General features: G+C 35.7%; 3 protein-coding genes and 1 pseudogene across 4 annotated transcripts; 2 read left to right on the plus strand and 2 right to left on the minus strand.

Moving 5' to 3' along the window:
• Positions 1–613: 613 nt before the first annotated feature.
• GDI1 (guanosine nucleotide diphosphate dissociation inhibitor 1) lies at positions 614–5,611 on the minus strand. Its single transcript, XM_008244869.3, has 13 exons — positions 5,407–5,611; positions 4,350–4,412; positions 4,133–4,216; positions 3,912–4,019; positions 3,623–3,795; positions 3,126–3,237; positions 2,930–3,010; positions 2,783–2,845; positions 2,528–2,629; positions 2,201–2,325; positions 1,306–1,516; positions 1,157–1,231; positions 614–953 (listed from the first exon to the last, which is right to left on the minus strand). Exons 1-13 carry the CDS (start codon positions 5,491–5,493, stop codon positions 903–905), a joined length of 1,335 nt encoding a protein of 444 aa, XP_008243091.1. The 5' UTR covers positions 5,494–5,611; the 3' UTR covers positions 614–902.
• A 3,098-nt stretch (positions 5,612–8,709) lies between these two features.
• On the plus strand, positions 8,710–10,610 carry LOC148914470 (uncharacterized). The gene is made up of 2 exons (XM_089042650.1): positions 8,710–8,854; positions 9,644–10,610. Exon 2 carries the CDS (start codon positions 9,648–9,650, stop codon positions 10,608–10,610), a length of 963 nt encoding a protein of 320 aa, XP_088898776.1. The 5' UTR covers positions 8,710–8,854; positions 9,644–9,647.
• A 38-nt stretch (positions 10,611–10,648) lies between these two features.
• On the plus strand, positions 10,649–12,238 carry LOC148914471 (uncharacterized; annotated as a pseudogene).
• A 790-nt stretch (positions 12,239–13,028) lies between these two features.
• On the minus strand, positions 13,029–14,633 carry LOC148914472 (uncharacterized). Of its 2 annotated transcripts, XM_089043017.1 has the most exons (6): positions 14,438–14,632; positions 14,257–14,344; positions 14,062–14,148; positions 13,733–13,964; positions 13,351–13,574; positions 13,029–13,270 (listed from the first exon to the last, which is right to left on the minus strand). In XM_089043017.1, exons 1-4 carry the CDS (start codon positions 14,578–14,580, stop codon positions 13,926–13,928), a joined length of 357 nt encoding a protein of 118 aa, XP_088899143.1. In that variant the 5' UTR covers positions 14,581–14,632; the 3' UTR covers positions 13,029–13,270; positions 13,351–13,574; positions 13,733–13,925. The 2 variants fall into 2 exon arrangements, with proteins under 2 accessions (XP_088899143.1, XP_088899142.1); XM_089043016.1 differs by lacking the exon at positions 13,733–13,964 and having other exon boundaries at positions 14,438–14,633.
• Between the last annotated feature and the right edge of the window lie 73 nt (positions 14,634–14,706).

Raw genomic sequence — 14,706 nt, forward strand, 5'->3', positions numbered from 1 at the left:
AAAAGAATTCATATATTGATGAGGTGAAAGAATTCATACATCAACTATTCATGCCTAACACAAGCATAAAATCTTATAAAATAAGGGCACTTGGTAACTATTTCAATTTTTATTTTTATTTTTTGTGCTAGATTATAAAAGAAAAAGAGGAAAAATGAAAGTGAGAATGAGAGTGAAGATGGGATTTGAGAGAAAATATGAGAAGGGAGGATAGGAAGGAGGAGTAACAAAAGTGAAAACAAAAACTAAAAACTAAAATTTATTTGAAATTGTTTTCACTTTTGGTACTCCTCCCTCCCATCTTACCCTCTCATCCTCTCTCTCAATCTCATCCTTACTCCCATTCTCACTCTCATTTTCCTTTGTATTCTAGGACTAAAAATGAAAAAACATAAAACTAAAACTCAAGCCGTGTTTAATTTATGAGTTTGCGTACGCAATTTGCAGATCATCAATAGTTGATTTATAAATAACAAAAATACGTCAACAATCTGGAGTTATGTTTGGTTGATTCCAGAAAAAGTAAAAATATTTGTTGTTTTCCTTACAAATTTTTTTGGTGGTTTTCAAAGTTGTTCCCCTGATAAGTAATACTTTTATATGCCTCCCCGCATACTCGCAACCTGAAAATAACATTACCACAAGTGCACGTCCGAAATCTAGACATGTTTTAAAGTACAATTTTTCTTGAAAGGACGTTTAGTACATTTAAAACAGCATTACAATTTTTCTTGAAAGGACGTTTAGTACATTTAAAACAGCATTATATCACATATCAAGTCTATGATTAAAAGTGAAAACTCATATAGTCCCCACGGTATGAGGATTACCACCAGCAACTTAAGCAGTTCAACGTACTTGGAACAAAGCACAATTGTACAAGCACCACATGTAGTTTTTACTCATTCTTCTGCAGCACTAGCGGCACTTAAGTCCACACTGAGGTCAAGAACCTGCTCCAAAATTCCAGGTATTTTTGGTTAAGCCTTGTATGATAAACATAACTCTTTGAAACAGTAAAATGAACAAGGGCAAGTTAGTCAATAGTAGCTTTTGAATTTTAATTGAAGGCAATTTCCGTCGAGACTTGAAGGAGACATGAAATGGAAAAGAATGGAACCAATTAGCCCTGTGTATGGATTATTATATTTCTTACCTTCCCTGTAATCAAGGTGTACATGTTGAGTACATCCATAACAGTGGACTCAAAGTGTGTTGTCGCATCATAACTCTGTTAAACATAAGAAGGCGCATAAGTAATAATGAAGAATACACGGAACAGGCCAAGACTTGAAAATGACTCACGGTTGATATGAAGCAATTGTCCAAAGAGGGTTCATTGACTGGCTCATATCTGTCATAAATATCAAAAAATATCTCTTCAACAGGCCCTAAAAGGTCAATTCCTGGCTTTAGCTCAGTCTCAGGATGATCAGTCTCTGCCTCTGTTGATACAAATGCAATAAATTTTCCCTTTGGAGCAACATTGTGAGAGTAAGAACAACAGAAAAGATACCTGCTCGGTCATAAAAGATCACAAAACTTAGCCTGTGGTACAAAAGATACAAAATAATAACATATAGTAGTAGTAGTAGTAGTAGTGTAGTAATGATAATAAGAGATAAATCGGAATAAATAACTATCCACCAACAAACCATTGCTTCATAGTATATAGATAAGTGATTAAGAAATCCACTGGAAATAACATTGCATATCCAATACAAAACAGAGATAAAACAATTAGTGTTCATTTGTATGTATAAATTATGCCATTACTTTCTTCGTATTCGAAAAAGTAAAGAAAAATAAAAAGATGCCATGTCTTTCTCATAGCAAAAGAAAAGCTAGTCATGGGATTGCTTTTTGCTAAAGCAACAGTGACACAGACCTCAAATCAGATCAAGGTAAGATCAAGAATTTGGTTGTTCGCTCAAATTTTTACCTTATCCCAAGAGAGGACTTGCAGAGCACGAATGATTTCCAAAGTTACAGAGTCTGGTATTTCCACGATGCCCAATTAAATTAGATCTTTTTAGTATATTCTAACCAATCAACCATAGATCAGGTAAACATACCACGCGCCAGACATGAAACATTTTAACTATTTAGATACCTTTAACCCCATTCTAAAATCACAGATACAAGATACATAAGTGCATTGCTTGCAACCTTCATAGTTGTCACAAACAAAAGAACTCACATATCTGATCTGCGACCCAACTGCTTCTGTGGCAGGATAACCTGCACTGAATGAGAATCATTGGTGTTCGGAATTGGGTGGCTCATTATCGCAATAGCCCTTGCAACCTTTCCAACCTTCCTAACCTGTAGAAATGCAATAAATTTTCAGTCAAGTGTGGGATAATGAGCATTTTTCTTCACCCTTCAAGCATGGTACAGAAGAAAAGAGAAGCAATTGTCTGTCCCCTACGGACCTATAATTCAATAGAATCATCTGCCTACTTACAATGCATAAGGTGAATAGAAAATTGATATTATAACTGCAAACCAACTTAGAAGGGTTTACCTTGTTGGGCAAGTAAGAAGGATCACAGACAACTTTTGTGCACCTAGCAGTTTCCCCTTCAGATGTTACACCGATTACTTTCCCCTCATCATTGAACTCTACCTGGTCTCATGCAGTACCCAACTCAGTCTCGACCAACAATAAAATTCACGTACACAGCAATTTTCCAAATATAGAGTAGAAAAAACTAATGCAATAACATAAGGGAAAGAGTGTGAAAGAGTGTTACATCCAAGAAACATGAGTAAGGAGTACCTTGCACTCAGGTTTATTCAACATATATGTCCCACCATAAACTGCACTAAGTCGTGCAAATGCCTACATGAAGCGCCAAATAAATAAAATGAATATCTTTACCAACTTTGACATTAATTACAATAGTTTAAAAAGAGAGAAAGAGACCTGGGGAAGCTCTCCTAATCCATATAATGGATATATGTATGGCGATCCTCCTTGAAAACGTGCAAGAGACTCCGCATATAGCTAACACAAAAACAAGAGGTAAAACTCAAGTTCATGAAAAAATGAAACTTGTAATATATGCGAATTTAAAATCCAGGGATACAAATATCAACTGTGAGCCCCAACCAGTATTTACCTTCATTCTCTTCACAGTCTCCAGTGCAGGTTCATCCAGGTAGCGGTCATCTCTATGAAGTGCCAATGCATGCCCAATGAAGTCAACAGTGTTGTCATCAAGACCATATTTTCTGTCAAAACATCAACCACACAAAAAATAAACAAATGGTCTCAGATTGTTACTAAGTTCATCACACGTACAGTATCAACAGTGCAATCAAAATAAGATCACCTCTCTTTTCTAGAGAGATTAACCATATACAATATAAAACAAAGGCAATCATTGGTTGGTACAATTAGGTCTCTCTCTCTCTCTCTCTCTCTCTCTCTGAACAAGTTTCCATCCCAACATTACACCCCAAATACTTATCGCACAAATTTTGAACACCCATTAAGCAATATGCCAACCAACTAATCTTCGATCCGTTGCTTAAAATTTATTTTTATAAGATATTGAGACCATCAAGATTGCAACAATGAGTTCATTTGCAAAGAGGGCAACATCCAATCACTTACGCAATCAAGTCTCTAGTAGTCACTCTTCTTAAGTCCATTCCCTCATGTGTTTTGGGATCACTTTCATTATAATCTTGAACATATATGAAGAACTTGCGGGCACGGCGCTTTTCAAACAGACCCATGAGTGGAGATTTAAGTGCCTCCATGTCAGTTGCTGGAACCTTGTGAACCTATTGCAACATTTCATATGCCACTCATAAGTGTAAAGATAAAATCTATACACATATATGTCTGAGTGTGTGTAAATACTAAATACAGGTTTCGAATAAGTTAGCACAAATTCTACCTTTCCTTTATTATACACAAAACTGCCATCCACAGCTTTGAAGTACAAATACTTGGTGACATCTGTGTGAATTAGAACACGCACTAGAGTGCCATTGGCCATCATAAACTACACAGAGAAAAATACAACACTTTAAGAAACTAGAAAATAAATATAAATAAAAAACCCACAAATAGTGGGCCAAACACAATGCAGAAAGCAAGGAAGCACACAAAACCTACCTTAGGGACCATGTCCACATTATAATCCCTACTAGAGCCCAAATGTGCTGGGGGCTTATCATCTCCCCTGAACCTCTTCCATAGCTGCAAGTTAATCATTTAAAGATCAAGATAAATATTTAACTGGAAAGTTTAAGGGAGAGAGAGATTGCAATAGAAGTACAGAACTGATACTTCATTGAGACTTTAGTTTAAACAATAAGGGGCAGAACAGAACCTGGACAAGATTAAGTGATGCACACTCTCCTCCATAATAATCATTCCTGTCCATGTGCAGAACCTGGTTCACAAGATGCACGCATCAATACTAAAAGTCCCTAGTTTTTTTTTATCAACACTCAATCATCATCGGCAGATAAGAAATTTATATAAATAAAAAAACAGTAAATATATAAGGGTTAATAAATAGCAAAGGTGCTAAGGTTTTTGCCCTACATGCCCCAACAGAAGAAATAAGTACAAAAAGGAAAGACCATGGAAAAACAGACTGAGAAGAGAAGGAAAGGCACCAACAAAAGAACAAGTGGTTTAATAACCATTCCTTCTACATGTAGGAGGGAGTACTCATTATCTCAGAGAAAAATAGTTAGAAATCAACCAGAAAATCAATCTCAAACAATTGTTCCAGTTTAAACAGATGAAAGTTTGTTAAGGCGAATAGAAGCAAATAGTCATAGCAAGCAAAAACTTTCACATCGCATCAGGAACTCAAATACACATAATATTGTAGTAACTAAGCACAGACGTTAAGTAATTTTGGGGAGCGGTTGTCATCAGGCAAGCTACAGAAGTAGGATAAAATCCCACTGGCCCTGTCAGACATTTATCATTAGAGATTTTCTCCTTGGTTATTTGCCAAAATAGTTGGAGAATTGAGGATGTTAAATGGGTAAGAGTTGAAGCTGCTAATATCCTGGCAGCCCAGTTTGAGTGGCAGTTTTTTCAGGGTCTAAGATTGACAGTAAAGCGCACTTGGTTAGACGCACTTTGGACTAATAGGTTCAGATCAAACCAGTTGAAGTAAGACGATAAGAATTTAGACAAACATCCAAGTAGACATAAACGGAGAAATGAAAATAATGGAACAAAAAAAAGACCGTGAGATTGTTTGGAGCATCTAGATCCGTCCGATCACAACTGCGAGTATACCCCGTCGACCCAGTTGGAAAAACAATTACACATAATAATAATAATAATCAAAGTGAAAAAACAGAGTCCATGGATGAGATTCAAAAAACAAGCAAAAAAAGTGTAGGAGTGGCGGAAGGTGTGACCTTCAGGCCGTCAACGGAGAGAAGACCGCTGAGGATGCATTCTTTGAGACCCGTTCCCAACACTATGACATCATACTCTTCATCCATTGCCTCCTCGCTTCTTTGATCTGAACAGATCAAACTTCACACAATTCTAGGGTTTTGGTCTCAAGCTCTCTTCCCAGTTTCTCACACAAGTCTAATCTATGTCGTGCTGGTTTTGCACTAATAATATATCAGCACTACTACCTTTTTCCTTTTTCCTTTTTCTTTTTTTTCTTTTTTTTTATAAAAAAAAAATCTGAATATATTACAATTTATAGTAAGATGCTTTGTGTGTCCATTAGGAAAAGCTTACGAGGATTTTTATTCCTTTACATTTCTTGTAGTGTTGGGATGTAAAATGATTTTGTATTTCCTTTTACTCGGTAATTACGGTCGATTTACTTATTAGTAATTTTTAGAGCATTTTTAATGGGGACTATATAATGAGGTGTATGTTAAATATATATTATTTGTGATTGAAATCACCCGTAATGAAAAAGTGTAAATGATTGTAAATTTGCATCACAACCGTGAGATTCAAATTTAGATGTACATGTATCTTTTTTACATTCCTTGCAAGTGGGGCATGTATATCTTTAGATTTATATCTTCCTCATTTGAGCAAAAACTACATTTACAACCTTTGAAAATGTAAATGCGATGTAAAAGTGGCTTTACACCCCTGAAAATACACCCCCTCATTGTGGATGCTCTTATTAGTGTGAATGTATGATTTCAATTCCTGATTTTCTTGCGTTTACTAATATATAAGTAATAAAAAATTATGTGGATTCTATTTTAAAATCTGTAATCAAATACCTTCAAACTCTGAAATAAGATCAACTATGAGAGTAGTTGATCCACTTCCAATACTTTGATTCCCTTATCCAAATTTCTCGATTCATGGCTTCCTCCATTCTTAGTAAGTAAATATGCCCTCAATTATTTCTTCATGTGCGTTTACTAACACATGGGTATTTGAATGAATCTCATTTTGTACTTCTCCTGCGTTTATTTACACTTTACATAATAAAAAGTATGGGAGTTCTATGGTAAAATTCGTTAATAGCCTCAAAATTGGGAATCATATCAACTATGGGATTCCATTTCCTTACTATCATATAGCTCTTTGATCCATGACTTCCCCCATTCTTTTGCAGCTTACAAGTAACCATGCCAATTTAAAACGTGTATCACATCAAATAAAATGGGCAATATGAGTTCTCCTAACAAACCAACCCAACATCCTCACCGCCTTATCAACAACATGACCAACATCATCACTCCTACCATCGCCACCACTATTATCATCATCAATCCAACATTGTCGCCACCTCCTTACGAGCACCTCACATGACCCATCAAACATCACCAATAACATCACCTACTAACGTAGCTACTGCCATCAGCATCACATATTTTCATAGTATATTTTCCAATGTATATAAACTTTAAAGTCATGTATTAAATCTCATTGCCATTTTAGTCGAAACCTCATACTTTTACTATTTATCAACATTCTTAAATTTCCCCTTTCAAACACATGCAAATGTTTGCAATAAAATAAAAAGTAAAGTATGCATATATGAGTTAGTCTAATTAACCATGGCACTGTGCCCACCATTTGCATTGAAAGTTCAAATCCTCTTCTCTCTATATGTTTGTATTGTAGTTTATAACATCACATTGCAAATGCCCGTAAGCACTTTTCCTGGTTTTGTATTTAAAATTATCATTTATAAATATATAATAAATATTATGTATTACATTTAATAGTGAATATCTATAAAAGACCCACTAGTATAGTAGTTTTGAGCAATTACTCCTTTAGGAAAGGTCATGAATTCAAGTCTTAGAATCCGTGTAGTGTGCGTGAGTTTAGTATGCTATTGACCCTCTCAATAAGAAAAGTCTTCCAACAAAAAAAAAAGTGAATATCTACACATTAAAATTTTGTACTATTTTTATTGGTCAATTTACCACACATCGTGACTATCTACAGATTACATGTTTGTTAATCTATAATTGGAATTAAAATAATGAGTTGAATTCATACGAATTACTCATGTGTTTACTTCACATGGAGGAATCAACTCATGATTTTGGAGGAATTGGACTCTTAGGTGAAATGTGGTATTAATTGATGGATAAATAACTCATTAGGAATTCATCTTTTTACCAATTATATCCTCACATAAATTTTAAAAATTCCAAATTTGTCATCACTTTAACCTAACAACAAGAGCATTTTAGTAATCAATTTGGTTTCAATTCCAATTCATAAGAATATTAAATGACTTACAATGAATTAATACCACTCCTACCCCAATTCATATGGTTTGGTAAACTTCATAGGAATCTGGATTCTAAATTTCCTTAATTCAACTTATTCTCAATTCAGTTAATCTTAATCCGATTATGGATTAGTACACATGCCACCAAATTTTAATAGTGTCATGTAGGGGTGGGCACTCTAACCGGCGAACCGAAAATCTGAGCTGAACCGTAATGAATCAAACCCGAAAAAAACCGAGTTGACCAAAAAGTCAACAACCGGTCAAAATCGAACCGGACTAGTTTGGGCCTGTTTTGAATCCGGTTCCATGTCTTCAAAAACCGAACTGGGCCGAACCGAACCAGTCAAATTACAAAATATATACAATTTCAATATATTTTTAATTTTGCTAGAAAAAAACTAATATTTATCCAAGTTTAATTTCAAAATATCTATCTTTTCTAACTTTAATATTTATTTTTATATGAAATTGAATAATTTGTTAATTTTCAAGTAAAATAATAATATTTCAGTTGAGAATTGTATTAAAAAAAATTAAAAAAATAATTTTTATAAAGGAAAATTAGGTATTAGACATAATTAAGTTTACTAATTAGGAAGTGAGATATTAGGTATTTTAGTTTGGGTTTTAATACTCAATAAAAAATAGCTATTTTAGATTAGGCCCAAGGCTGGCCCAGATTCGTTGGGCCAGCTTAAAAATGTCAAATAAAAAGACAATTCTACCCTTTTCTCTTAAAAAGCCTGGCCCATCTGTAAACCTACAAATTAAATGACGCTTTTGCCTCTCAACGTTTAAACGACGCGCGAGTTCTTCTCTTTCGTTCGTTTTCTTCTTCGTTTCAGCTGGGTTCGCCATTGGAGCTCAATTTTCTTGTAGGTTTTGCTTTATTTTCTTCATTTTTCTGTCTTCCTTTTCGCTACGCTTCGATTTTCATCTTTGAATGATCGCGCTTTGGGTGATTTGTTCTCTTTAGTTCGGGTATTTCGAGCTCAGTTTTGTGGCTCGATTTTGCGGCGCGATCTTGTGGCGTTCAATGCTAAACCCTATATTCTTCGTTTCGTGATCAGATTTGATTTTAAGCTGCTGTTTGGTTGTGGAGATTTTTGGCAGTCCTAAGTTTTGAGGTATGAGTACTTTAGAACCTGTTTTCGATTATGTCGACTTGTATGTTTATGGAATTTAGTTTTAGTACTTTTATCGTGGTTTCCTTTTGGTTTCTATTCGAATTGTTTTGATTTTCTGTCATAAACTACATCTGTCTGCAGTTTCTTGTTGAGACCGAAATCGCAGTTTCTTGTTCGATAATTCAATTTCAGAATAATTTTTGCAAGTATATTGGAATGTTACAACTGCTGACCTACTTAAATGTGATTTGATATTAGTTTTAGTACTTTGATTATGCCTTTACCTTTTGAGCAGCAGTGCAGATTTTGACCGAAACTGCAGTGCAGTTTCTTGTTCGAGACCAAAACTGCAGCGTTTCTTGTTCGATAATTCAATTTCAGAATAATTTTTGCAAGTATATTGGAATGTTACAACTGCTGACCTACTTAAATGTGATTTGATATTAGTTTTAGTACTTTGATTATGCCTTTACCTTTTGAGCAGAAGTAGATTTTGAGAAGCATAGATTTCTTGTTGAGACAGAAACGCAGCAGATTTCTTGTTCGATAATTCAATTTCAGAATAATTTTTGCAAGTATATTGGAATGTTACAACTGCTGACCTACTTAAATGTGTTTTGATATTAGTTTTAGTACTTTGGCAGAAACTGCATTGCAGTTTCTTGTTTCATAATTCGATTTCAGACTAATATTTGGAAGTCTATTGGAATTTTACAACTGCTCATGTACATTATTTACTGATTTAAATTGTTTTCTGTTTTTGTTTGTTGTTTTGTTTGCATTTTCAAGGCTAATGGAGGTGTGTGTCATTGCCAAGTGCACATATAAGTCGGAAACCATTATGTTTTCAGTTTCATCAGAGTCATCCATGGTTGATATTTTGAAGACTTTGTGTCTAAGGTTTAAGGGTTTGCAGTTGGGTTGTTTTACGTTACGGTATTCGCTGCCCAGTTATCCGAGTTGTTTTCTAGAAACGGATAGCGATTTGGACATGATGAGGTCATTTTTGTTTGTATCAAATGAGAAGAGTGTTGATATTTTAGTGAAGGATTTATGCGGGAGCAGTGAATATAGTGGTGATTTTTGTGCAAATAAGGAGTTGATAGCATGTGAAAAGGGCGAGTCGTCGTGTTCTAGTACTGTCGAAGACAGAAATGAATTTTTGGGCAGGTCGAAGAGAGCAAGTGCTAAGCCTTTGTTGTCGAATGAGTGGGAGACGTACATACATCATGTAGGGCAGAAGTTTGACGGTGGTGCAGAGGAGTTCCGTTTGAAATTGTGCAAGTACGCTCTTGAAGTAGGATTTAATTTTTTATATGCCGGCAATGACAAGAAGCGGGTGGTTGCTATTTGTTCGAATAAGAAATTGGAGGGTTGTAGCTGGCGTGTTTATGCTTCTCGTTGTGAAGCTACTGGCTGTTTTGTAATTCGGACATTAAATAATGTGCATACATGTGTGGGTCGGATACGGGAATCAAAGAGTAAGATGATGAAGTCTCGTGTGGTGTCCTCCCTCATTGTGGACAGAATTCGTGCAAAACCAGAGCCGAAGCCAGTTGAGATTATACACGAGTTCAAAGATTATTATGGTATAGACATTTCATACTACCATGCATGGTTTGGCAAAGAGTTAGCTAAATTGAACGTTCACGGTGATGAGTCGAAGTCCTTCAACGAGTTAGTGTGGTATGCGGACGCCGTAAAGGAAACTAACCCTGGTTCTCTCTGCACTCTTGAATGTGAAGTCTGGAATTAATCGCTTTAGACGGTTTTTTGTGTCGTTTGGCGGTTGCATTGCTGGATTTCAATATTTCATACCCTTGTTGTTCGTTGATGCTACGTTTTTGAAGAGCAAGTACAAGGGGCAGCTTCTCTGTGCTTCCGGAAAGAATGGAAATCAAGGTATGGTTACTGTAATGTATTGCAGATTCCATTTGTTGCAATTTTAGCAGTAAACTGCATTGCAGTTTCTTGTTTCATAATTCGATTTTCTTAGTAATTTTTTTATGTCTGTGGGAATGTTGCAACTGCTCATGAACTTAAATGTGTTTTAAATTTAGTTTTAGTACTTGGATCATGGATTTGCCTTTTGGTTTCCTTTCAAATTTGAGCAGATTTGTTTTCAAAAACTGCACTGCAATTTCCCTTTTTTGCTTATACTTGTGCTCTTGGTTTTGTTTTGCAGGGTTTTATCCTCTAGCTTTTGGAGTTGTTGATTCTGAGACAGAGGAGAATTGGACTTGGTTTCTTCAACATTTGGCTTCTATTTTGCTACCGATGGGGAGAGTGGTGACCTTTTTTTCGGATCGCAATCAAGGTTTGTTAAATGCAACGGGGTTTGTGTTTCCTGGATGGCCTCATTCTTACTGTTACTATCACCTCAAACAGAATTTGATATCGAAGTACCGAAGTCAGGTTATGGGAAATTGCTCCAGGATCGTGTTATCAATTTATTTAGTAGGTGCGCATATACTGTTACAGAGGAAGAGTTTACGGTAGCAATGGAGGAGTTGGTGATTGTTGGGAGTTCGAAAGTGAAGACATTTATATCTGATTTGTCTAGAGATCACTATGCGAACGCATATTTCAAAGGAATGCGGTATGGGGAGATGGCAAATAGTTTAGCGGAGTCATTTAATAATTGGGTTGGTGTGTTTCGAGATTTGCGGTGCTACCTTTGATAGAAGGGATTCGACTGAAATTGATGGTATTGAATTCTCAACGACGAATTGAAGCGGAGAAGTGGACAACAATTTTGTGTCCGGAGATGGAAACTAGACTGTGGGAAAATGCGGAGGCCGGTAGGACTTGGGTAGTTCGTCGTTCTAGTTTCACTTGTTTTTGAAGTATTTGCTGATTATTCTGTGATGGTTGATCTTGAGCAAAGGACTTGTTCTTGCCGTCTTTGGCAAATTGACGGGTTTCCTTGCACGCATGCGGTAGCTGCAATTCTAGCAAAGAAAGATTCAATTTATGATTACGTGGAGTGTTACTATAGGACTGACTTCTTTCGAAAAGCCTATGAGAGTCCTATTTTTCCTATTCCAGATATTGGGAAAGGCTTGGGCAGCATTTTGCAGCTGGATTTGTGCTTCCGCCAATTACAAAGAGGCCAGCCGGAAGACCACCAACAAAGAGGATCAAAGCTTTTGGTGAATTTAAAAGGCCATTGAAATGCAGTCGGTGTAGTGTTACTGGGCATAATAGGAAGACTTGCAAGGCTGTGATATGAACATTCCTTCTCAGTTGACGATTGCTTACGTTAGATATGGTTTAGTGAATGTATAGTCAGTTTCTGCATTGCAGTTTTAGTTGCTTTTAATTGGCTACACAGCTTCTAATTGGATATTATGATTGTTTTTTGAAGTTAATGAAAATTATACAATTGTTTCATGAGTGGATATTCGTTTTTGACTGCCATTGAATGCTTGTTTTCAGATTTGAGCAGATTTTGTTGCGAAACCTGCACTTTGCAATTTCTGTTTATTTGTTGCAGATTTTGAACAGAACTTGTCCCATAATTCAATTTCAGAATACTTTTTGCTAGTCTATGTTGTGATTTGATATTAGTTTTAGTACTTTGATTATGCCTTTACCTTTTGAGCAGCAGTGCAGATTTTGACCAGAAATGCAGTTTCTTGTTCGAGACCGAAATTGCAGCAGTTTCTTGTTCGATATTTCAATTTGAATAATTTTGCAAGTATATTGGAATGTTACAACTGCTGACCTACTTAAATGTGTTTTGATATTAGTTTTAGTACTTTGATTATGCCTTTACCTTTCAATAAAGAAGGCAGATTTTGACTAAACTGCAGTAGTTTCTTGTTGAGAAACGTAAATCGCAGCGCAGTTTCTTGTTCGATATTTCAATTTCAGAATAATTTTTGCAAGTATATTGGAATGTTACAACTGCTGACCTACTTAAATGTGTTTTGATATTAGTTTTAGTACTTTGATTATGCCTTTACCTTTCGAGCAAGTGCAGATTTTGACGTAAATTTAGCTTGTTCGAGACCTAAACCGCAGCGCAGTTTCTTGTTCGATATTTCAATTTCACAATAATTTTCGAATAATTGTTCGAGACCAGAAACTGCACTGCAGTTTGTTGTTTCCCTTTCGTTTTGTTGCATCCTGCTCCAAGATTATATTACAGTTTATATGTATAGGAAATATGTTCTTATATACCATAACTAGAAATATTTACAAACATCCACAAGAATTAAGATACATATTGTCTTGAGTTAACGAAAGGCAAATCACTAGAGACGATTAATTACACAGTGTTTGTGGTGTAGGAGTTTTGTGACATATTGTGCTCGATATTCATTCATGAAATTCTTGTCCACATTTTTTGGAATGGGCTGTCCTTGTGCTATTTTATCCATGTAGAACATGACGAACATGCCGCAATCCAACCTGCAAATGAATACGAGATTAGCTTTTGGTTTTGAATGATTTCAAATTGTAATGAATGGTTGAGTAGACACAATTCTTACGAAGACGAATTTTGTTGAGCACATTCTGTGTCATCCTCAAATGGAAACTGATATGGATTTTGCAGAATCCAATTTAGAGTGAGTTCTTCATTTGGGGACAAATCAACCTATGCAGGTGTAGGGGGGCCTTCTTTTTGCTTCACAAGTTTTGGTATTGTTTTAGTTTCTAAGAACTCTTGTGCTTGTGGTCTGATATATTCTAGCCACCCTTCCACAATATTAACCTGTTTAAAGAAGAAGAAAAAAAGAGAAAAAGAAATGGTAATCGTGCATTGCATATTATGGTTTTGGTCCGAAATTAAGCAAGATGTATAATACGTAAACTGCATTGCAGCTTGTTTGTGTATGTGCTGAGAAATTAAGACAGTTTCATTCCACTTACAAAATTTTGAGCAATGTCAATACACTTTTCTTCTTTTCTAGATCCCAACGATCTAAGTGGATTGTAGTGTCTCCACTTTCGTTCCATTTTGTGAAATGTGAGAAGTGTAAAGTGGAACTCAGAACTTGAAATGATCGGGAAGAAGAGAACATTGCATTTCCCGAGTTTTTCAAGTAAGTGTTCATACAGGGCCCTATGCCAATTTGGTTCTAGAAGAGGTTTGCATGTAAGCCTGCCATCATTGAATGGCAATTTGTTAGTATATATTTTTCGAAAACTGCAGTGCCGTGTCTGTTTAAACAACTTTGAATTTTCAAAATAATTCTTACCCAAGTCCATGTAGACATGTACTGTGGACTATCTGTCTGCATGGGCCCTATTTTCTCCTCCTCTATTTGGATATAGGCCTCAATAACCTGTTTCACATTGATTGGAGAAAAATGGAATTATTAACGGGTAATATAGGTAGCACAAATAAAAAATGCAGTGCAGTGTGTGTTATAGAATTAGTATTTTATACTTACGTTTTGTGACAGTTCCAGGTCCCATACAATATCTTTGATATCATGGTTTGTCACTTTCTCATTATCGAGTCCTGCCCAAAAGCTATCACTGCGGATTCGAATACATGAAATTCACAAGATTAGTTTTAGTTTATTGTAATTAAAAGATGAAAGAGTTGTTCTTTTGGAATAGAGATATTACCTAGGTTGAGTACTTAAGTAGTATTCTTGAATTCTGTCCCTGTCCTCCTTTGGAATTTTCTGCCAAACCCTCTTTTGACCCCATCCTAGTTTTTTCTTTGTTGGCTTTTTTTTTCCTTCATCTTCATCATTTGATTCTTGCATACCTACAGGTATTGAATCATGAAGGCTCGTTCCTTTGGGGGATCAGGAATTGGATTTGTGGCATCGGGCTGAGATGCCTCTTGTGTTAATGCAGATTGAAAGGAAACTAATTAGAAACTACATTTG

This window comes from Prunus mume, linkage group LG8, assembly GCF_029339155.1.
Source record: "Prunus mume cultivar Tortuosa linkage group LG8, ASM2933915v1, whole genome shotgun sequence".
Classification (NCBI taxonomy): Eukaryota; Viridiplantae; Streptophyta; class Magnoliopsida; order Rosales; family Rosaceae; genus Prunus; species Prunus mume.

What these genes read in the sequence shown, in the direction of transcription:
- LOC148914472 (XM_089043016.1), bottom strand. Translation starts at nt 14,580, where the DNA reads ATGCAAGAATCAAATGATGAAGATGAAGGAAAAAAAAAGCCAACAAAG. An exon ending in TACTTAAGTACTCAACCTAG is followed by an intron (nt 14,345 to 14,437) that starts GTAATATCTCTA and finishes TCGAATCCGCAG; the next exon opens with TGATAGCTTTTGGGCAGGAC. An exon ending in ACATGTCTACATGGACTTGG is followed by an intron (nt 13,575 to 14,061) that starts GTAAGAATTATT and finishes TTCTTTAAACAG; the next exon opens with GTTAATATTGTGGAAGGGTG.
- LOC148914470 (XM_089042650.1), top strand. Translation starts at nt 9,648, where the DNA reads ATGGAGGTGTGTGTCATTGCCAAGTGCACATATAAGTCGGAAACCATT.
- GDI1 (XM_008244869.3), bottom strand. Translation starts at nt 5,493, where the DNA reads ATGGATGAAGAGTATGATGTCATAGTGTTGGGAACGGGTCTCAAAGAA. An exon ending in CATCACTTAATCTTGTCCAG is followed by an intron (nt 4,217 to 4,349) that starts GTTCTGTTCTGC and finishes ATTAACTTGCAG; the next exon opens with CTATGGAAGAGGTTCAGGGG. An exon ending in TTGTGTATAATAAAGGAAAG is followed by an intron (nt 3,796 to 3,911) that starts GTAGAATTTGTG and finishes ATGTTGCAATAG; the next exon opens with GTTCACAAGGTTCCAGCAAC.